Genomic DNA, 23256 nt, shown 5'->3' with positions numbered 1-23256 from the left:
GCTGAAAGACTAACGCCGGAAAGCGACATTTGGATAACGGAGCCGTGCAATGAGAAAACAAGCCCTTCTCCCGGCTGCTGCGCCAGATCGTCTCTCGTGTAACGAGAGGCGTTTAGTTTCTTGCTCCGCGCAAAGCCAGCAAAGCACGCGTCGAGGCTCCGGGAGGCTTGGTCGTCGCGAGTGGAATATTTGCACAAGAGGCGGGACTTGTATGGTAATGAATGGGCGGGGCCGTCACGCTTCGCCCGGGCTCTAGTATTTTGCAGAACAGGCGGGACTTGTATGGTAATGAATGGGCGGGGCCGTCACGCTTCGCCCGGGCTCTAGTATTTTGCATAACGGGCGGGACTTGTATGGTAATGAATGGGCGGGGCCGTCACGCTTCGCCCGGGCTCTAGTATTTTGCATGACAGGCGGCGGGCCTCGCATGGTAATGAGGGGGCGGGGCGCTTCGCCCGGCCTTTAGTAGTTCCCTGCGGATTATCGTCGCGCTTTACATAACGGGAATTACTACGGGGCAGCGGCCGCAGCAGGACTATTATGCGGGGCACCGGCCAGCCATGGGAGCCGCGGGCAGCAGCGGCTGTGAGCCGGGCCAACTGGAGGTAAGGCGGTGCCCGGTACAGGCGGGGGCTGCGGTGCCTCTGAGCATGTCCGGAGTGCCGGCTCGCCTGGCAATGGAAAGGGGAGGGGGGCGCCGGCTGCTGGGGGAGTCCGACGAGCTGGCGCGGCGCTGGGCCTTGGGGCCGGCCGCGATGGGCTCTGCGGCGGCAGGAGTCGCGCCCCGGCCGGGTGTGTGATCTGCCTTCTCCCGCAGGGCTCCCGCTTGCTGCCCGCTGCCTGGTGGGCGCGGGCCTGGAGGAGCGTCCTTGCCAACGCGGGTTCCCCTCTGCTGGGCGCCAAGGCTGAGCGGCGGGCCTTGACGGCGGAGGAGACGCAGGCGGCGCAGGAGCGGGGTTTGCCCCAGGGCGTCGCCCTCTTCTTGCCGGAGTTCCCCGTCCGGCCTCCGCTGGGGCCGAGCCAGCTGAAGGTGGGGGCTTCCTTCTTCTGGACTGCGGGGTGTGTGTGTCTCCGCTGGGGCCGAGCCAGCTGAAGGTGTGGGGCTTCCTTCTTCTGGACTGCGGGGTGGGTGGTGGTGGGGGTGCGTCTCTTGGATGCCGAGGGTTGTCAGTCTCCAGGCAGGGGCTGGAGATCTCCCGGAATCACGGCTGGTCTCCAGGCTGCATTAAATCGCTTGTCCATCTGTTTGTTTATTTAAGACATTCATTCCACTTTTTCCTGTAGGACGTGGCTGCTTTGAAAGGTGGCCTGCTTGGCATTATACCCTCCCAAACCAGTGTTCCCTCTAAGCTGAGTTAGTGTGAGCTAGCTCACAGTTTTTTAGTCTCCAGCTCACACATTTTTTTTCTTAGCTCAGGAAGGATGACTCCAAAGCAAGCTAGTGTATGCAGAAGCCTAATCCCTCGCTCACAATGTTAACACCAGTAGCTCACAATATAGAATTTTTGCTCACAAGACTCCACGGCTTAGAAGGAACATTGCTCCCAACATCTCTCCCTCCCCTAAACCCCACCCTCCCAAGCTCCACCCTCAAATCTCCAGGTACTTCTGAATGCAGGCTTGGCAGTCTCATTCAGGCGGCTTGCCTTCTCCTTGCCAGGTGCTGGGCTTGGTGGCCAAGGGCTCCTTCGGGACGGTGCTGAAGGTGCTGGACTGCCGGCAAGAGCGGCTCTTTGCCGTCAAGGTGAGCCTCGCCCTGCCCCTCCCGCCTGTCGCCCTCTTCTTGGCACTCACTCATGCAGGTCGCTTCTTCTGCAGGTGGTGCCCAAAATGGAGGTGCTTCGCCGGGACAGCCTAAAGCAGTGTAAGGAGGAGGTCAGCATCCAGGTGGGTGTCCTGGTATGTGGCCTCTTGGCACAAACAGAGGCATGAAAGGCAAATATTGTTGGATAGTGCAACTCTGCATGCAAGAGGATCTGGGAGGGAAATGGTTAAGAGAATTCTCTCTTTTGGGTACACTTCTCTCTCTTACCTGGGCTTGGAACTGTAGCTACTTAACCTTTTTGAAAGTTAATCTGCTTGCAAAAGGTTAAACGTGCTTCTGTTTTAACAAGTAAAATTTACTTGCCTTATTACCACTGGAGTCAGATCATCTTTGTAATTTATTGGAACAGCCTTTTCCCCTTAACTGGGAAACGTGGAGAATCAAGAATACTGCGTAAAGCTTCTGTGCTTCCAAGGCAAAAATTTTTTTTACATTTAACCCAGTAAATATTCCCGCAGCAGTCCAGTGGTCCGAGCAGGACTTTCTTTGCACCGTTGCACGTGAAGAAATATACCTAACCAGATTAGATTTGAGCCTTTTGTCCATTTTTCTAAAAAAAACCCAACGTTTTGAGTTTGGGCTGAGGTAGCCTACACAACTCCCCTGATGGCCCAGGCTAGTCCTGTCTCAGATCTTGGAAACTAAGCAGGGTCAGTCAACCCTGGTCAGTATTTGGATCAGAGACCACCAAGAAATTCCATGGCCTCTGTGTCGAGGCATAGCCCTGACCCATGAAGCTGAGCAGTCAGCCCTGGCTAGTATTTGGATGGGAGACCACCAAGGAACACCAGGGTCATGACAAAGAGTAGGCAACGGCAAAACCAACTCTGAACATCTCTTGCTTTGGAAACCCTACAAGGTTACCATCAATCAGCTGTGAGTTGACGGCAAAAAACAGCAACAATGTGCAGAGGCAGGCGATGGCAAACCACCCCTGTTCTTCTCTTGCCTTGAAAACCCTACAGGGTCACGTGAGTCGACTGAAATTTGATGGTGCTCTTTTATGCACACAAGCAGCCTACCTCAAGTGACCCTGTCACCTGGTTTCTCAAGGGGAGCAGGTCATGTGTTGGCTTTGGACTCCTTTTGTTTCGTTCTCCTGTTCCCTCTTGTTGGGGGAGGGCAGGAAGGAGTAACGGGGAAACAAACATGGGGCATGACTTTTTCTGTCTGGGCATTTCTGCCCCCTTGTGAAGGTGACCTCACTTGTTTGACTCCTTACGAGATCTTTGAGGTGGCCAGCCACCTGTGAGACCAGGTGTGTCTCCTTGAGGGATGTAAAAATAACAGGACTGGATTTCCTAGAACAAGCCCGTTCTTTGGGTGTTAGCCATTGATCTAAAGAGTCGCCTGCACTGCATGTTTTTTGTACTGTGCTGGATTCAGAGTTCTGTAGTCGCTTCAGCAGGGAGACAGTGTGGCGGAATGGTAAGGAGAGACCCTGAGTCTCTGCTCAGCAGTGACGCTTCCTGAATGCTCTTGAACCTGGCTCCCTCTCTGTCATCATGACTTGCTTGTGGGGCTGCGAGAGTGGAATGGAGGATGAGATCTGTGGAAGAAGGGCAAAGTGGAAACATGATGTGGTGGATAAAGGGAGACACATCACGCACCCAAGGAATAACACTTCTTTTATTAGTGTCACTCTTTGTCTATCTGCCGTGGCTCAAGTGGTTAAGATGCTGAATTGCAGACCGGAAGGTCGGTAGTTCAGCAGTTCGAGACCCGAGTGACGGAGTGAGCTCCCGTCTCTGGCCCCGGCTCCTGCCAACCTAGCAGTTCGAAAGCAAGAAATTGCAAGTAGATAAATAGGTACCGCTTTGGTGGGAAGGTAACAGCGTTCCGTGCACCTTGGCGTCTAGTCACGCCGGCCACATGACCACGGAAACGTCTTTGGACAGCACTGGCTCTTCGGCTTTGAAACCGAGATGAGCACTGCACCCTAGAGTCGGATTCGACTGGCTTTCGAGCAAGGGAAACCTTTAGCTTTACTATGCCTATCTGATTTCTTTGCATATTCTCCTTGAGGACAGTCTCTACTTAAATTTTGCATTGCCCCTACATGGGCCTTCCCCATTCTGGCCCCCACCTTCTGAAATGCCCCGCCAGGTGAGATCAGGAGGGTTTCCACTCTCCTGGCTTTCCATATACGATGCAAAACTGAATTTTTCAGGAGGGCTGTTTTGCACAGGTGATAGGGGCTGTACAGTAACAAAACAATTCCTGAAAGATGCTCGGGTAAAGCGTTAAGGATTGCCATCGGTACTATTGTGTATAGTTTGTATTTAATTTATTTATTATACTGGATTTATTGGCCACCTTTCCCCGCGAGCGGGGCTCAGGGTAGCTTACATCAGAGATAAATACAACATACTTGAGTTAAGACAACGTGAAACCTAATTGCTGGCACTGTAACGCAAAAGAAGGGTGGTACTCTCACTTATGGTGGGAATGCCCAAAGGTGACAGATTTCTGGGAAAAGATACGGGGGGGGGAAATAGCAGCGCTATGTAAAGTCAAACTGGATATAGATGTAGATTTATTATTTATGGGTGTATTGGGAAATCAAAGAATTGAGAAACAAAATCAGGATATTTTCAAAGTAATGTTATTAGCAGCGCATGCAGTGATTGCATATGGTTGGAAGGAGAACTCAAAATGGACTTTAGAAAAACGGAATGATATATGAATATATACAATCAGATATATTGGAATGTTTAAAGCAAGATAAGATATGGACTGCAAAAATGAAGGAGATAAAAAAGAAATGGTCGGTATACTTTAAATGGGTTTATAAAGGGGAAGCCAACAGGGGTATATTGGAAAAGTTGGAAAGAATGTGCTCGTGGTTGAAAATGTAATTTGAATAACATGATGTTGGCCACCTTAGGGGGGGAGGGATAAAATAGGGGAAAAGAAGTATCAAAATTTTTGGAACTAAACTGTAATGTAATAACAATATTGCGATCAATGTTCCCTCCAAGCTGTGGAGGCTTGTGAGCAAAAAATCTATTTTGTGAGCTCCTGGCATTAAAGTTGTGAGCAAGCAATTTGGCTACTGCATCAATTAGTTTGCTCTGGAGCCCTCCTTCCTGAGCAAAGACAAAGATGTGTGAGCCGGAGGCTAAAAAACTGTGAGCTGGCTCACAATAACTCAGCTTAGAGGGAACACTGATTGCGATGCAATTTAAAAAATTATAAAAAAAAGAGTTAAGACAACGTTAAAATACTTAAAGACAGTCAGAAAAACAGCACTAACTCCAAGATGACGGTAATTTCCACCAGCCCCCTAGATGGAGAGGATACGCAGGAATAAAAGGGGAGGCTGAAGTGGGAGAGTGGGAGACTGTCGCTGTCCTCAGCCAAGTGCCTGGTGGAACATCTGCACAGTCCGTGGCTTTCAGTACTGTATAACTTTTGCCGTGTTTTAACATGTCACATTCGTACTTCTGTTTTCGGGGTTCTGGTCGATTTCAGATTTCTGCAATCCAGATTCTATTGTGTGGTTTACTGGATGTCCCATCCTGCTGATTGTATTAACTTACTGTGTGTAATCCACCATGAGACTCAGTAAGAAAGACTATAAGTAATGCAAATAAATAAATTCCCATAATGGAGAAAATCTGGTGACAATTTAGGAGTGTAGCATCCCCCTCCCCTTCCCTGCCCCCAGAAATGTCATATAAACTTTTAAAGGGTTTTGGGTAAATGCTACCTGTGATTCTTTCCTTTTACTTTGTCTGTGTTGCAGCCAGTTGACATTTTTGCTTTGGCGAGGCGTGGGGCTCCTGTCCTCCCCCTCCCCAACTCATCCAGCCCCTTTCTTTTGTTCCCTAGAAGCAGGTGAGCCATCCGTTTGTCCACTGCTTAGGGGACAGCTGGCAGGGGCAGCGCCATCTCTTCATTAGTGAGTGATCTCTTGTCTGCCCTGTGGGCATCGCCTAGACTAGAGACCCCTCCTTCCCCCGCTTGGCCGTGCTTGTGCTATCTGTCTCCACCCCACCCATGTGACTGGTGTTTACTTCTCCCAAAATGCCCCCTTCCCACACTGCCCATCCACATGCTCTGCAGATTAAGTGTAGCTTGTTCCCTCTCCCTAATGAGCACCGTCAACAGGGATCAAGGGATTTCCCTTCTGCAGGCATACAGGCCTCAAATCCCAGCAGGTCCCTGCCTTCCAGAATTTTCTCCAACACCAGCGACAGGGCACTGCTGGCTTAAAGAACAAAGCATTCTGAGCGCTCCAACTGGGAAGACAAGGATGAGCAAAATCTGTACAAGCGCCAAAAATAACATCTGTCTTTTCTCTTCTCCCCCCCAAACCAGTGTGCACATATTGCAGTACCGGAGACCTTTACACCTTCTGGAAGTCTGTGGGCCCTTTTACGGAAAGCATCATCCGCTTGTTTGCCACAGAGCTGGTTCTGGTGCTAGGTGGGTGTCTGTGATCAATCTGCTCACCTTGGTGGAGTGAGGAAGAAGAGCAAGGGAGTGTTTGCAGCTTCCATCACCTGTTTTGCTGGAATATGTGGAGGGGGGGGAAGCTGGCTTTTGGATATTATAGGATGCTCATCGAGCCGTGTTCCTCATTGGCATGCCCCAGTTTTGCTCAGAGGTATGCCACCAACGTAGCTCGTTTAGCGATGCAATGTAATCCTTTTGCCACCTTGGCCTAGATCCAAGGCCAGAGGAGCACCCGAGCCATTAAATCAAAGAGGGATTTGGGGTAGTGATTCTCTCCTTGTTCCTGTGGTATAATTTAAGGCGAGTGTTAAATTCTCTTCTGAGTGTGATAATCTCTGGCTTCCCGTTGATTCATATTTTTGGAGCTCTTGCCAAGTGGAGCTATTCCGAAATCCTGGGAACAGCTGCGAGGTCTCCTGCCTCCAAATGGGCTAGGTCACCCGAGGAAACAGGTGGATGAGGATTTGTCTTGTATTGATGGGATCTGATTCCCAAGTGTGATCCCACCTTGCCATTCAAAACCAGTGTGCAAAAGGAGGCCAGCCAGTGCTCAGGTAGATGTCTCTGCAAACCTGTTTTTAAAACGGGGTGTTCAAAATGCCACTCTCCCAAATGAACGAAGGCATTTACAGACGCTGCAGTGGAACAGGAACTTTGGGTGCCATTTTTCTGTAACAACTCAAAAGGAAGCCTAATAACAGAAGGGGGGGGGGACGGAAGAGAAGAGAGAATCACAAGATCGGAAGGGAGAAAGAGGAGAGCTGATGGGATGAATGGCAGGCTGGTTCAGCAAGGGGGGGGGACACATATGCGGCAGACAGTGGAGGGGGGGGGGTACCAGAATAGACCAGGCAGACAGCTGGGCAAGGGAACTAGAGGGGGGGGAACAAAAAGAAAGTGGGTTATGGGGAGGGAGAGCGTGGGGGAGAAGGAAAGCTGAGATTTCTTTATTTTATTTATTTGGATATTTTACCCCATTTTTCTCCACCGAATGTGGTCTCAAAGCAGCTTACAATATCAGAAAGCATACAAAGATGCAGCAAATCTACCTGGCAGCAACACACTATTGCACAGGGGGAGGAACAGAGAACAGAGCAGGTGGTAAAAGCTTTGCCTCTGATGGCAACAGTCCTCTTCTTTCCTTCCAGGAGGCAGCTCCCTTTAGGCTTGCAGGGCTGGCGTGAAGGAGCAGAGCGGGTGGTAAAAGCTCTGCCCTTGATGGCAACAGTTTCCCTCCAGGCATGGAGTGGAGAAAGGTGGCCCAAATGGGGTGAAAGGAAAAGGAGGGGAAGTGTGGGCCACCAGTAATGGGAATGAGATTTCCCCTTCTCGGGGGTCCTCGCGGGTCCCCAGCTTTTGTAGCATCTAAATTCTTTCTTTCCTCCCCCAGGATATCTTCACAACCTGGGCATTGTGCACCGTGATGTCAAGGTACAAAGCATGTTTCTTTCCCCTGGGGCGGTTGTCTTCTTCAGGGTAGGGCCATTTATTCCAAATTTGTTCTCTTCACTGGAAGACATTTGCCCAAGTAGTCCTCCTCCTTACCCACCTCTTTTCTCCCCTTCTGTGAGACAGCTGTTTCTTGCCCAGGGGAAGAGAGACATGGGACCAAATCTGAACAGCTTGTAGCAAAGGGGGGTACAGAATGGGTAAGGCTGGGTGGCCCTGCCTTACTTTGGCTATTTCTTCTTTGCAGATGGAAAATATACTCCTGGATGAACGAGGTATGTTTTTCGAAGTCAGTGGGGTGGGATGGGACAGGTGAAAACCTTCCTGTAACTCTATAACTAAAGAGCACAAATGTTGTGCTAGATGTTAATCCACGGAGCCAGGCAAGCTCTTTAACAATGAAAACACCGAACTCATCAACAGTATGTAATACATTATAACAGTGATGGCGAACCTTTTAGAGACCGAGTGCCCAAACTGCGACCCAAAAACCCACATTTATCGCAAAGTGCCAACACGGCAATTTAACCTGAATACTGAGGTTGTACTTTAGAAAAAACAACTCATACATTAACTTAAGATGATCCAAACAAAGTATGGAACGCAATGCCAAATGCTTTCATTTACTTTAAATTATTTGGCAGAGAATTCGACACTTTAATGATGGTCTGGGCCTGGCTGGGGCGATGGCACGCATGCCCACAGAGAGGGCTCTGAGTGCCACCTCTGGCACGCGTGCCATAGGTTCGCCACCACTGCATTATAAGGTATCTTGTGGACAAAACTGATCAATGAATACACCTTTAAAAACATTATCTGATGGTACCGATTGTCTTACATATGTTCAAACCGCGTACTTTGAGTAAATCCTTGTTTTAAAAAGCATGCCTTCTATTCATTTGAAAAGAAACTACTTTCTAGGAGTTTTTTAAGCTCCCCGAAACCTCTACTAGAAAGAAAAGTCCATGGCAGGGAACGTTTCCCCCAAATTTTCTAATGAGAGAGATCAAGATGCGTACCCATTGTTTGTCTGTCCTGTTTTTAGCAGTAGAAAAGAGCAAGAGTCCAGTACCAGTGTTCCCTCTAAGCTGAGTTAGTGTGAGCTAGGTCATAGTTTTTTAGCCTCCAGCTCACACATTTTTGTCTTAGCTCAGGAAGGATGGCTCCAAAGCAAACTAATTTATGCAGCTGCCAAACCGCTTGCTCACAACTTTAATGCCAGTAGCTCACAAAGTAGAATTTTTGCTCGCAAGACTCCACAGCTTAGAGGGAGCATTGTCCAGTACCACCTTAAAGGCTAACAAAATTTTTAAACTAACACTAGATCTGAAGAAGTGAGCAGTGACTCACGGAAGCTCCTCCCCTGCCACAAATTTGGTTAGTCTTCAAGGTGCTCCTGGACTTTTGCTCTTTTCTACTGTCCCAGATTTTCTGTGGCAGTCTTACTTTGCATGTGCTTATCTGGGACCAATGAGGTATGTGGGTTATGCCCCTCTCTTGGAGGGTCCCACCAGGCAGCACTCTCATGCCATCCTCTTCACACACCCCCCCCCCAGGGCACCTGAAGCTGACTGACTTTGGCCTTTCCCGCCATCTGCCTTGGGGCAAGAGGGCCTACACGATCTGCGGGACCCTCCAGTACATGGGTAGGACTCTAAAGGCAGTAGCCCTGATGGAGAGGGGTGGGCTTGGTGGCTACCGCTGGGGTTCTGACCTCCCTCTCCTTTCTTTCTGCCAGCCCCCGAAGTACTGAGCGGGGGTCCCTATTCCCACGCTGCTGACTGGTGGTCTCTGGGTGTGCTGCTTTTTGCCCTGGCCAGTGGAAAGGTGAGCACATGGACATTACCCTGCAGGAACAGGAAAAGGCGGCTGAGCCCTTCCAGTATCTTGAGGCATGATGGGAGGGGCTGTGGCTGAGTGGCAGAGCATCTGTTTGATATGCAGAATGTCCCAGGTTCAATCCCTGCCATTTTCAGTAAAAAGAACCCAGCAGTGGGTGATGTGAAAAACCTCTGCTTGAGATCTCAGCTGCGTAGCCAACACTGACCTTGGTGGACCAAGGGTCTGGTTTAGTATAAGGCAGCTTCATGTGTGCATGGGAGCCTGCTGTATACTCCTGGAAAGGCACAAGTGGGGCGGGGCAGGAATGGTCCTTTCCCAGCATGTGGCAGATAGATTGCCTCTGAATATGGAGGTTCCATTTAGCCGTCACGGCTAGTAAGCCCTAGCTAGATCTCCCACAAGCCTTTGGGTAATCCTGTTTTGAAACCATCTAAGTTAGTGGCTGTGGTGGCTCAAGTGGTTAAGACGCTGAACTGCAGGCTGTGGAAGGTCAGTAGTTCAGCAGTTCGAGACCCGGGTGCCTCATGATGGAGTGAGCTCCCATCTCTAGTTCCAGCTCCTGCCAACCTAGCAGTTCGAAAGCAAGAAATTGCAAGTAGATAAATAGGTACCACGTCAGTGGGAAGGTAACAGCGTTCCGTGCGCCTTGGTGTTTAGTCATGCCGGCCACATGACCATGGAAACGTCTTCGGACAGCGCTGACTCTTCGGCTTTGAAACTGACATGAGCACCGCAGCCCTAGAGTCAGATTCGACTGGCTTTCGAGCAAGGGAACCTTTACCTTTAAGTTAGTGGCCATCGCCACTTCTTGTGGCAGTGGGTTCCATAAACTCTGAAGAAAGTTTCTAATGTCACTCCTGCTCCTGGTCAGGGCTTTTGAGGGGAGGATGAGAGGTTGACCCTTAGTTCTAGCTTATGTCAAGTGAGGGAGAAAACCTTCCAGCTCTCCACTTTCCCCCCTTCCAGTTCCCAGTTGCCCCGGAGAGAGACCACAAGGCCATGCTCCGGAGCGTGCAAGGCTGTAGCTACACCACACCAGTCACTCTCAGCCTAGGCCTACGTCTTCTCCTCAGTGAGGTAAGTTTTTATGCTGGCCCCTTGCCTCCTCTCTCCAGCACGTGTCTGCCCGCCCCTGCCATTCAGTGGTGCTGTCAGACGTGACAAAACGTGAGTTGCCGTGCACCTGCATGTTTCGAAAGGTCCTCCAGTGAGCAGTCTCGGGGCTTTTTTCCTGGGGGGACATGCTGGAACCGAGTTTCAGAACCTCTTTGACAAAATTATTTTTAAAATGTTTAAAAGGTCATGAGTTTTTAGTATACGGACTGAAAACGTCACTTCCCTCTTGAGAGCTCCGGCACCCCCCCCCCCCCCCCAGGAGCTCATTAGCATAGCTCATTCGCATATGCCACACCCCCTGACCTCACCGGAAGTGTGTCAGAAGGCAACACCTACCGCTCAGGCTCCACTGAACTGTTTTGGATTGCTAGCTGTTGGGGGAGGGACGCGCAGATCTGTCCTCGCAGATGAGGGAGAGCTTGTACCTGAATAAAACTTGGTCTTAAAGGTGCCACTGAATTGTTTTGGACCAGGGGGAGCTCTGCAACTTACCTGGCTGCTTCTTGCTCTGAGGGCTGCTGGGAGCAGGGGGAGGGGCTTGTTGCATGTGCCCGCCCCCTGGGCTCTTTACTGCCGGAGCTCCGCTCCTGTGCGCTCCTGCAGGAAATGACCCCTGATAGAGGTCATTTATTATCCCTCTTTTCTCTCCCTTAAGGTATGAAAGTGACTTAAGAACACCTAATTAAAATAAATGACAGTTAAGCAAAATTGTGTGCCTAGAAGTCATGGTTGACTTCTGGAGACCCCTAGTGGGGCTTGGACGTTTCATAGAGGTGGCTTGATTAGCCTGCCTTTTGTGTCCCGGCCCCGGTATTCCTTGGAGGTCCCCCTTCCAAGTACTTGCCAGAGTCAGCCCTGATGAGCTTCCAAGATCTGAGGAGATAGGGCTTGTCCGGGCTGTCCAGGTCAGGCACCCTTTGGGCTGCTCTTGAGGCCAGTGATGCTGCTGCTGCTGCTGCTGCATTGGCTGCTCTGCAGCTTTCTAGGCTGTCTAAACTTCTGCTTGACTCCAGACTTGGCACCTTAAGGTTGCCAGTTGGGAAAAACCTGGAGATTTTGGGGGGTGGAGCCTGAGGAGGGACTTAAATGGGGCATAACACCATAGAGTCCACCTTTCCAACGCAGCCCTTTTCTCCAGGGGAACTGCTATCTTATCACCTGGAGATCAGTTGTAATAGCAGATCTCCAGCCATGACCTGGAGGTTGGCAGCCTCCGCAGCTCCTGCTAGCTGAAAGCAGCTGGAGGAAAGCATGCCTCCGTCATTAAATTCCTCTTCTGAGAATGACTGTCCTCTGACCTTCTCTGCTTAAGCTGATTGCTGGCTGCTGACAAGTTGGTCACGCAAGCTGGTCTTCGAGAGCTCGTTGAGCTGCAAGATGAGCAGCTGCCTCCTTGCACGCAGGCTGGGTATGGCTGGTGTAATAACAGAGTATCATGGAAAGAAGCAGAAACGGGGATAAGAAACAACTGCAAAACGATAGCTAAGCAATGTGAATGACTATATTAACCATAGCTCGTACCACAGAAAAATCATCCATAGGTTCAATAGAAAGACTCTTAGTACGGTGCCACACTCAAGCTCAATCGATGTGCAATGTCTGGGACGCTCCCATTCCGGCTGCTTTATCAAAGACGGAACAGAATGTCTTCCTGTGCATCCATGTCTTGCCACTTCTCACAGAATTTCATTTACAGCTGTAAATGTTACGTCTTTGATAAAGCAGTGATGGAAACGAACTCAGAGGCCGGCAGGATTCGTTAGCCGGAACGGGAGTGTCCCTGAAATCGCACATCCTCCTCCTGCATAGTCAACAGGAGCGGTGGCACAGGGGATTTATCCTCGGGTTAATACATCTGAGCTGAACAGAGCTGCTGTCAGTTCTAGCCCCGTGCTGGTGTGAGCTACCAGCCTTGTTCCCAGCTCACCGTCCACCCAGCGGTTCGAAAGCTTCGGCGAGTAGATAAAATGGGTACCACTCCTTAGAGAGGGTGGGCACACTAAACCCCCCGGTGGGGGAGGTATTAGCCGGCTAACAGAATGTCCAGCACGTAAAACCGAAAAGCCTAGAAAGAACTCTTTGGCATCAAAGAAGCCTGTAATGGACCGTCCGGCCAGGCGGTGGCAGTGCTGTGCTGCAACTTGAAGCAGCCCGGAGAAAGCTGACGACATCAAGCCACGCTGAGGGAAAAATGCCGCTGGAACACGTCTGACCTTACAGCTGAACAAACTCCCCGTCGGCTGCGAGCGTGTGTGATTTAAAGATTATATGTTGTCCTCCCTTACCCCTTGAATCATTTTTAGTCCCGTGTGTATTTGAGTAACTGTAAATCACTCAGAGCCAGCAAGCTCTGCAGGATTGAGTGATTAATAAATTGAAAGATTGTTATTAATAATAATAATAATAATAATAATAAATAATCTGCTGTTTATCACATCTCTATGTTTGAAGCGGGAATATTTGGAAAAGTCTCTATTGAAAGTTTACATATTCCGAATGGACTACTTTGCGGCACAGAGCACTTGAAATATCCGTGAACTGTATTTTTCATTGTACCTCTATTGGCCTATGATTGAACTGAGTGTTGCACCTTACTAAGAGTCTTTCTATTGAACCTACAGATGATGTCCATCAAGTGGTTTACATCGCTTAGTCATTGCTTCACGGTTGCTTCTTACGCATTGTTTTTTCCTTGTGTGACTGGTGTCCTCCTCTGCTTCCAGCTCCTGTGCCAGGACCCGCAGCGCCGCCTGCGGTACCCCCACCACTTCCGGGGCCACCTCTTCTTCCACGGAATGACCTTTGATGCCGAACTCTTGCAAAAGCAGCCGGTGGATTTTGTGCTGCGCCTGCGGCAAGCCAAGGACACCGTTTTGGACACCGCCGCCGCCTTTTCTGATTTCGACTGTGACCTCTTGAGTCCCGGAAGCCAGCCTTGGCCTGGCTGAGGCTGCTGGGTAGGGGAAGGGGTGCTGGAGGCCATTGGGCCATCTCGACAAGCAGCATCCAGTTCTCAGGAAACCAGTGGAGAATCAGCCGGGGAAGCCCATCTGGCTGTTCCCCCCCACCCCCGCCCCTTTTGCCCAGGGCATCTTAACTAGGGCCTTTTTCCTTCCTTGGTCTCCTTCCATCTTTAAGGACAGTGCAGCAAGGCTCTAACATGAAGAATCCGTGCTGAAAGATGCCTGGGATGGTGAGGAGGGAAGCAAAGAGACAGCTGCCTCAGTGGGGCGTGGAGGAGGGGGCAGAGAGCAGTGGTGGCAGGCAACGCTCCCTCTAAGCGGTGGAGTCTTGTGAACAAAAATCCCGCTTTGTGAGCCACTGGCATTAAAGTTGTGAGCGAGCGATTTGGCTACTGCATAAGTTAGTCTGCTCTGGAGCCCTCCCTTCCTGAGTGAAGACAAAAATGTGTGAGCCGGAGGCTAAAACACTGAGCTAGGTCACGCTGACTCAGCTTAGAGGGAACGCTGGTGGCAGGTAGCCTCTTCTTGCATTATTGCAGCAACGGCTCCCTCCACGTTGCTTTGCGGGGCAGCCAACCACAAGGATCTCGGGAGTGCCTGCCAGGCACCCTCCCTGCACTGGCAGGGGTGCTGGATGAGGCTGCCCACCAGCCCCTTGCCAATAACTCCAGTGCCACCGTGCGCTTTGGAAAATTCCTTTGGAAAAACCTTTGGAAATTCAGGACATGGTGGGGGGGTTCCTCTCGGCGATCAGATGCAAAGGAGGCAGTACAGTGTTTTAGCTGTAGGGTGAGCATAGGTGGCTGAGTAAGCAGGCCTTTGAGTTTCACAGAATCCCTCTGCAAGTGGAATGGACATAGCAGGAGTATTTTGCCATTTCCCACTTCTCTCTGATCCAGAAGAGGCCTGCGAAACCCAGAGGCTTGTGTTTTCCTCTGGCAGTCTGACTGGTAGTAATTGTTTTTTGTCCTTGTTTTTGTATGAGACAAGAGTTGTACATTTGCTAGGACATGCTCCTTCCTTTCCCTTTTCAAGTTACACTCTGTGCCAACCCCCCCCCCCGCCACCAGTGGATGGAGTCAGCTTTGGAGTCTTCTCCCTGTTAACCAGAATGGTGGAGCTGCCTCAGCAGCCTGTCTGTTTATTTTGTGCTTTGTGCAGGCAGGTAATAATAAAGCCATTCCATCTTGTATGCAGCCACAGAGTGTTTTCATGGGGCATCCCGCAGTCTCCGAAGGTGCAGTTTGCAGTGGGGGAGATACCAGTTCTGGAAGAGAAAAGACTTCCCTCTTGACATGTACCTGCTAAGGGCAGAAGAACTGTGTGTCATCCTTTGTTATTGGGGAAACGGTTTTACCTTTAAACATTCTCTGTGTATATAAACTTGGTAGTTTTCTGCTGCCATCAAGAATTAAAATTCCAATTCTCTCTCTTTTGGTAGTATGACCTAGGGTCTGGGCACTTTAGAGCACTATGTGGTCCTGAGGAAGTACTGTACTGATTTTTGGGATAAGTTTAAACAAAAATTGATTTATTTAGTAAAGGACAAAATAGGTTTCTGGTTATTTTGAACAGTTGCTGACGAAAGGAACTTGTAAAAAGCTTGGTGCTACAAACAGTCTCTCAAACTCCAAACTCCACTCTGACAGGCTTATACATCTATATAGATATATATCGCCACACAGGCTCGTATCTTTGTTTTATTCACACTGAATAGAATCAACTGTCTTAGTCACACAGACTAAACTGTTGGTCTTATTCACACAAAATTAGGCTCAGAATTCCATAGTCACACAGACTATGTTCTCTCTTCAAGCTTCACATACAGAATCCTTCATAACTCTTAAAGTCACACAGACTCTCTTCAGACTTGTCTTTCTCATAATACAGAATCCTCAAACACACACAGATTCCTCTCAGACATCCCTCCTCCCACACTCTGTCAGCAGCCAATCAAATCACACTTGTCACCCTCTATCACTCTTCGCATATTACTGCATTCAAACTAAACTTTTAAAGGAACACGCACACCAAAAACATGAAATCATTACAAACTGCTTTGCTAGGTCAGGTCAGAGCTAAGGTTGCCAACTCCGGGTCTACCCTCCAAAGCACCACTTTTCTCCGTTTCTGCCCCCAAACATTTTCCCCTCTGCTCTAGAAGAAGAAGAAGAAGAGAAGAGATTGGATTTATACCCCACCCTTCACTTGGAGTCTCAGAGCGGCTTACAAACTCTTTTCCCTTCCCCTCCCTACAACAGACACCCTGTGAAGTGGGTGGGGCTGAGAGAACTCTGACACAAACTGCTCTTTTTCAAGGACAGCTGTGCCAGAGCTTGTGACTGACCCAAGGTCACATCAGCAGGTGCAAGTGGAGGAGTGGGGAATCACCCAGATTAGAGTCTGCACACTTAACCACTACACCAAACTGGCTCTAATCATGCTGATTACGATACGCATTGTACCTTTGCCTCCTTCACAAGCATTCTTTACAGCACCCTCCTGACTGGAATATAAAGAACTCAGGACACCATGCCTAATTGTATATCTGGTGAAGGAAGCTTTGAGTCTTGAAAGCTCATAGCCTGGAAGTCTTGTTGGTTTCTAAGGTGCTACGGGACTCAAATCTCACCATTCCACTGCACACCAACACCGCTGTCTTCTGAATAGGGTTGCCAGCTCTGGGTTGGGAACTACCTGGAGATTTTGGAGGTGGAGCCTGAGGAGGGCGGGGTCTGGGGCCTAGTGCCACAGAGTCCAACTTCCAAAGCGGCACTTAGTTCCAGCTGAACTGATCTCTGTCACCTGGAGATCCATTGTAATAGAGGGAGCTATCCAGCCCCCACCTGGAGGTCGGCAGCCCTCTTTTCTCCTTGGGAACTGATCTTGGTGGTCTGTTCTTAATTCCAGGAGCTCTCTGGGCCCCAACTGGATGTTGGTACAGTGCCACAGGTACAGTGCCTTTCAGCCTGGAGGTACCGTTTTGGCTCTAACTGCTGAAAAGTTTAAGCCTGTTCTGCCGGACTGCTCTTTAAATTGTAGGATGGGGTGGGGGGGGCAGTGAACGGGAAAAGACAGAGGTGGGTGGTAGGTTGTGGCTGGCTTGAGCAGTGTAGCACCCTGCATCACTCTGTCCCTGCTGAGAGCCCTCTGTCAGGAGCAAACTTTATGCCCTGCTTTGCTTTTGGGCTGTGTGGAGTCAAGCCTTTTTTCAGAAGGCTTTTCTTGAAGGGGGGGGGTCACTTTGCACATAGACAAACTCTTGTTTGTAATGATGCAAACAAAAGTCCAACTGGACCAACTTGTTACTTCCCATATTGGGTGTCCCTGTCCCTGGCCACCACCACCCCTTGAATTCAGAGGTATATTAACCTACGGAGGTTCTTACTTAGTCATTGTGGAGAGAAATATTTTTTTTCGTTCTCTCCCTTCTCCCCTTGGAGGGAGGGGAATGGTGCTCGGGGGTTCAAAAGGGTTTGGTGAATGGCCTCTTACCTCAGACCATGGCCAGCGCAGAAAAGGAAACTGAGCTCTGCAGGTGGGCAGAGCTGAAATCACACACACTAATAGCCTCAATCATGCATAACCGTTTATTTAAGGGTTAGTACAAGGTTAACATTAACAATGAGAAACTCTTCGAATACACATAATAACAATAATAACACTAAGCATGCAAGAAGACGAGACAAAGAACCAGAAAGAAAGAGAAAAGCAGAGGCCTCTGGGTGTATTCTAGGAGACAAGATACAAACGGGTCACAGTACAGTAACAGGCCAAGAAACAGGAAATCACTGTGATCAATGACAATGACACATTTAATAAATTTTACATTGAAACAAAGTCCAACAATTCATTTACTCAATATTACATTAAAAACAGAGTCCAACTTATTCATATTCTCAACAGAGTATAGCATTTCCCTCTCATTACTCAATGAGTACACCGGTTTGTACACTCATTTCATTATCTTCCTCAAGAGTAATCTTATAGTTCTTATAGAGTTGGAAGGTGTTTTCTTCTATGAATTATCAGTTCCATTGCATTTCTTAAGTAGGAGCAGGCCAATAAATTGAATGTCTATTTGTAGCAAGCAGTCCATATTTTGTGTGGCAAAAGCCTACTTTAAAATTGGCCAATTTAAAGTAGGCTTGTTGCCACATAAAATTATGGACCGGCTGCTACGAGTAAATATGATTGGGCTGCTCCTATTTTAGAACATGCAATGGAACTGTAAGTAAGTTTAAAATTTAAAATTATAGTTATAATTGATAACAATATTACTACACACAGCTTCATGTTTGTTTCTACTCCTTTCTAAGTGTAAAAACCGGTGTACTCATTGAGTAATGAGAGGGAAATGCTATACTCTGTTGAGAATATGAATAAGTTGGACTCTGTTTTTAATGTAATATTGAGTAAATGAATTGTTGGACTTTGTTTCAATGTAAAATTTATTAAATGTGTCATTGTCATTGATCACAGTGATTTCCTGTTTCTTGGTGTATTCCAGGAGACACAGAGAGAAGGACAAGTCTTCTCAGTATTTCCAAGAAGAGCGCGCTGATACCAGTTTGCTGGTCTCATACAAACAGATCAAAAGGAATTCCACAGGATTGACACCATTTCCAATTACATCAGGTTGACTTTGATGTGTAATAGATGTTCCTTTTCAAGCTGGCATGGGGAGGAACAAATTCTTTACCATGCATATTCCCAAACAATCATTCATTTGCCCAATGACATTGGAATGGGCACTGACAGGACATTTCTTGATGTTATTGGAGAAAAGATAACAAGGCTCCTCAGCCTGGTTTATGTTACACGGAAGGAGAGTGAAAGGCCAAGCCCTTTCACACTTATGCATACCAAAAGGAGAGTTAAAACCAAATTGTTTATTGCATTACAATACCTGCAGGCCTCTAAATTACTGGTTAAGACGCTGAACTGCAGGCTGTGGAAGGTTGGTAGTTCAGCAGTTCGAGACCCGAGTGCCGCATGACGGAGTGAGCTCCCGTCTCTAGTTCCAGCTCCTGCCAATCTAGCAGTTCGAAAGCAAGAAATTGCAAGTAGATAAATAGGTACCACTTTGGTGGGAAGGTAACAGGGTTCCGTGCGCCTTGGTGTTTAGTCATGCTGGCCACATGACCACGGAAACGTCTTCGGACAGCGCTGGCTCTTCGGCTTTGAAACGGAGATGAGCATCGCAACCCTAGAGTTGGACTCGACTGGCTTTCGAGCAAGGGAACCTTTACCTTACATGTAGATGCTCAAAGACCAGATGCAGAGGAAACAGGAAACCTGGGTTTCCCTTCTCATGGGAAGAAAGATAGTCAGGTTAACTGTAGGCAAAGGCTCATGGGAACTTGCTGTTAAGACAGAACCTAAGTTTTGAATCCATTTGTGAAGGCAAACCCAACATTCTCACAACAGTCATCTTGGCCCATTGTTCCTCAGTAAGACCTCTCTTCCTCCATGTAAGGATCTAACTGCATTTCAAAGATATCTAAGTTAGTGGCTGCTGCTACACCACTGTGGCAAGAAGTTCCACAAGTCTGTGTGTCCTGATTAAAGAATATTCTTTTTGATGCTGGCGTTACTTTAGGGATGCCCCTAAAAGTATTGTACAGCCTTTCTCCTAGCCATGTTTGACTTGTGCATTGGTCCTTCAAAGGGGAATTCTAGCTGCAAAAAGTCCGAAAAGTTTGACAATGAAATACATTGACAAAGCCATTATGCAGGAGTCATTTTGAAGCTGTAAGAATAACACAACTAGTGTGGCCAGCTCCGGGTTGGAAAATACCTGGAGATTTTAGGGGTGGAGCCTGAGGAAGGCGGGGTTTGGGGAGGGGAGAGACTTCAGTGGGATATAATGCCATAGAGTCCACCTTCCAAAGCAGCCATTTTCGCCAGGTGAACTGATCTCTGTTGCCTGGAGATCAGTTGTAATCAATGCTCCCTCTAAGCTGTGGAGTCTTGTGAGCAAAAAATCCTACTTTGTGAGCTACTGGCATTAAAGTTGTGAGCGAGCGATTTGGCTGCTGCATAAATTAGTTTGCTCTGGAGCCCTCCTCCCTGAGCTAAGGCAAAAAATCTGTGAGCTGGAGGCTAAAAAACTGTGAGCTAGCTCACACTCACTCAGTTTGGAGGGAACACTGGTTGTAATACCGGGAGATCTCCAGCCACCACCACCTGGAGGTTGGGAATCCTAAACACGACACGTGTCACTAGGCTTCATAACAATCATATCGGAGCACCAACAACAATTATACGTTGTTGTTCTGACACCCATTAGCCGGAAGCACAATTCAGACGCTTACAGCAAGCTTGCAAAGATACATACAAAAGATGCCGAACCTGGGGGGCTACACCAACGAATCGCCCACCGCAATTGAACGGGTGGGATTCCGCCGTTGAAAAATGCACGGGAGGCGCCGGCTTCCGAGTTCCGGAAAGAGGCGTGCCTCCGCGAGAAGGCCCCTCCCCTTTCCCGCCTCTTCTTCCTGTAGGATGCGCGTTCGGCAGCCGTCGTCATGTGGGCGTCACCCCTGTGTCGTCACCTGACCAATGGGCACTCGGCAATGTTTCGTTTAAAACTGTCCGGCGGGCGGTGCCGCCGGGTGGAGGCTTTCTTTGGACGCCGCCATGGAGGAGCCTGTGCCGGGACTGGAGGAGGTAGAGTGGCTGGGGCCGTGGATGGCTCTTTCTTGTCCTTGTGTCCGATGCTGGGGTTGCCACCTCCGGGGTGGAAAAGCCCTGGAGACTTTGGGCTGTGGTGAGGTTTGGGGAGGGAACACACCGCGGGGGCCATAAATGCTGCAAAGGGTTGCCAATCTCTAGGTGGAGCCTGGAGCAATGTTCCCTCTAAGCTGTGGAGTCTTTGTGAGCAAAAATTCTACTTTGTGAGCTTTAAAGTTGTGAGCCAGCAATTTGGCTGCTGCATTAGTTAGCTTGCTCTAGAGCCATGTTTCCTGAGCTAAGAGAAAAATGTGTGAGCCAGAGGCTAAAAAACTGTGAGCTAGCTCACGCTAACTCACCTTAGAGGGAACAGCGGCCTGGAGTGCTCCTTGAATTACAAGTGATCTCCAAACTACCGAGATGTTTCCATGGAGGAAATAACAGCTTGGAAGAACAGACTGTATGGGGTACCACAGAGTCTAGGAGAAATGGAAGTCCTATATAGTGATATCCCGCCCCTAAGTTTCCCCCTCTCCAGGCCCTACCCCGCCCCCCCCCCCAATATCTCCGGGAATTTTCCAAGGCAGAGTTGGCGACCCTAAGGGGTCACCTTTCAAGGCTGCCGTTGTTGCAAAGGAGCTGGTTTGTGTAGTCTGGTGATGAGCTGCAATTCTGTGTGATCTCCAGGCTCCACCTGGAGGTTGGCTGCCCTACTTAGGGTGTTCTGTAAAATAATTTACACTCCCCCCCCCCAGTTGTGCATGTAACTCTTCCTTGCATCCAAGGAGATAGGTCTTCTAGAACTCTTGGCCATAGGATGTATGTTTTGAGAACCAGTGTGGTGTATTCATAAAGATTGGAGGCTAGGATTGGAGAGGCCTGGGTTCAAATGTCTGTTTACCTATGACTTTTAAGTCCTCTGTTTGCTGCCAAGTCTGCTTTACAGGGTTGTTGTGAGGATAAAAAAAGGCTTCCCTTGCAAGTAAAAGTATACATATAATTTAAGGAGCTCTGTTAAAACACTCATTTGTTTCTGTTTGCAGCATTTTCAGTCTTGCAGGATAAAATCTGTGCAACTTTGGCCCATACATAATGCCCCCCATGGATCCTGTGGAGCACTACGTATGGTGCATGGTTTACTACATAATGTGTGTGTTTTGTCTTTAACTTTTTTTTACTACCTGTCACATGGCAAAAATTAAGATATTTGTCCCAAGGTTGCATAGGTTATATCAGTTTGCAGCATGCCTGTGCTTTCTCTCTCAGAAGTATTGCTAGTAGAAAACAGACATTTATACTTTTTTCATTAAAGTGCCAAATAACACAATTTTAAATGCCAACTGTTGTATATCTTATCATATTCACAAGTATAAATTGTGGAGAATATAAATTCAAGGACGCCGGTACCTTTGAAAATGTGATAAGATGCTCTAACATCTTCTCTGTCCAAGGATGTAGTAATTCAGAAGAAGTTTGTGTCATGCAAAATAGCCTTCATTTTAGTATTTCTCATTGTCATGCAAAATAGCCTTCATTTTAGTTTGCTTGCTGTCTGCTTGACCAAACTTTAGTCAAAGAGGATTCTGGGTCTGTGCTAGGCCTGGAATGTGCCAACAAAGTATGTGGTATAAATCTGGAGAGGCGCCTTTCAGTCTACTCGCCTCTATGTCTCTGTGAGCCTGGTGTCCCCTTTAAGACCTGGATGCCACTGATAAGGGAAAGTTTTTTGAGTTACAACCTTCACTCCTCGACTTTCCCAGCTGAAGATATTTGGCCTTGCTGGCCTTGGAGACAATTAATTCATTAGCAACATTCTTGAGTGCTCACACCTGCAGTGGGAGGGGAATCTGGTTATCATCTGAAAATTAGCTTTCGATTCCTCTCAGTGCACAAACAAGTATTATGGGATATTCTTGGTTACCTTAGTTACTGCCAACTGTGACATCATTGTTGCAGGGTCGTGAGTGGCTAACAGGCCTGAGCCCCTCGTGACCCCCCTTTTCTATAAGAACCTATGTTCCTAGTAACTAAGCAGTGGGCTCTTTGAGTATTTTGGCCAAGCCTGGTCAATACTTGAAGCAACCCGCCATAATGCCTTGAATACTTGGAAATATCCTTCAGAAGGAAGATGCTGTGTGGACTTAAACTTTTGTGCCTATGGACTTTGTTGCACCTTTGACTCTACTGAGAGTAAAACCTTTTGTGCTTACTGCTTGTAAGTATTAGCTATGCTGGATATGCCTAGAATTTGTTGTTTTTGTTCCTCACTACCTTAAGTCTCGTGTTTTAAATAACTTTGCACCATTTTATTTAAATAAAGAAACTTATATTTTTACCTTTGTCTGGGTTACTTAGCTTTAAGAGTTTCAAATGTCTGCGCTCCGCCTCCGCCCCGCCTCCTATCGGACTAAAAGCATTACATCCCGTAAAGCTCACTGAGAGGAGGCGGGGCGGAGGCAGAGTGCAGACATCCCAAAGCGCAGCTGCGAGATTTCGTCATTCGGCGACTCGCAAGGGCTGCTGGGATACATGAAGCTGCTATCCCAGCAGCCCTTGCAAATCGCCAAATGACGTAACCGCCGAAGTCCATTACCAGGAAGTGCCCCTAAATAACGAATAAAAAAGGTACATTGCCAAAAAAAAAAAGTGTTTGTATTGCTAAAATCTCATTTAATGGGTGTCACATCACAGTCACCTCCCGGAGCCTCGGCAAACGTTCCAAAGAGCCACATGCGGCTCCGGAGCCGCGGGTTGCAGACCCCTGAACTAGGGGGTGGGCTCTTTGAGTATTTTGGCCAAGCCTGGTCAATACTTGGAGCAACCCGCCATAATGCCTTGAATACTTGGAAATATCCTTCAGAAGGAAGATGCTGTGTGGACTTAAACTTTTGTGCCTTTGGACTTTGTTGCACCTTTGACTCTACT

At 48.4% G+C, this 23256-nt stretch overlaps 1 protein-coding gene across 1 annotated transcript; it reads left to right on the top strand.

The window, feature by feature from the left end:
* Positions 1-557: 557 nt before the first annotated feature.
* On the top strand, positions 558-13972 carry LOC107119430 (uncharacterized serine/threonine-protein kinase SgK494). The gene is made up of 12 exons (XM_015421895.1): positions 558-605; positions 818-1030; positions 1661-1744; positions 1819-1887; positions 5660-5729; positions 6149-6256; positions 7677-7717; positions 7983-8010; positions 9292-9381; positions 9474-9562; positions 10544-10654; positions 13417-13972. The coding sequence occupies exons 1-12, from the start codon at positions 561-563 to the stop codon at positions 13639-13641; spliced, it is 1173 nt and encodes a 390-aa protein (XP_015277381.1). The 5' UTR covers positions 558-560; the 3' UTR covers positions 13642-13972.
* Positions 13973-23256: the final 9284 nt, after the last annotated feature.

The sequence above is a fragment of the Gekko japonicus genome, unplaced genomic scaffold, assembly GCF_001447785.1.
Source record: "Gekko japonicus isolate JY-2015 unplaced genomic scaffold, Gekko_japonicus_V1.1 scaffold21, whole genome shotgun sequence".
NCBI lineage: Eukaryota > Metazoa > Chordata > Lepidosauria > Squamata > Gekkonidae > Gekko > Gekko japonicus.
Note: the sequence above shows the minus strand (reverse complement) of the source record. Positions and strands in the feature narration are given on the sequence as shown.

What these genes read in the sequence shown, in the direction of transcription:
- LOC107119430 (XM_015421895.1), top strand. Translation starts at nt 561, where the DNA reads ATGGGAGCCGCGGGCAGCAGCGGCTGTGAGCCGGGCCAACTGGAG. An exon ending in AGAGCTGGTTCTGGTGCTAG is followed by an intron (nt 6,257 to 7,676) that starts GTGGGTGTCTGT and finishes TTCCTCCCCCAG; the next exon opens with GATATCTTCACAACCTGGGC. An exon ending in TATACTCCTGGATGAACGAG is followed by an intron (nt 8,011 to 9,291) that starts GTATGTTTTTCG and finishes CCCCCCCCCCAG; the next exon opens with GGCACCTGAAGCTGACTGAC.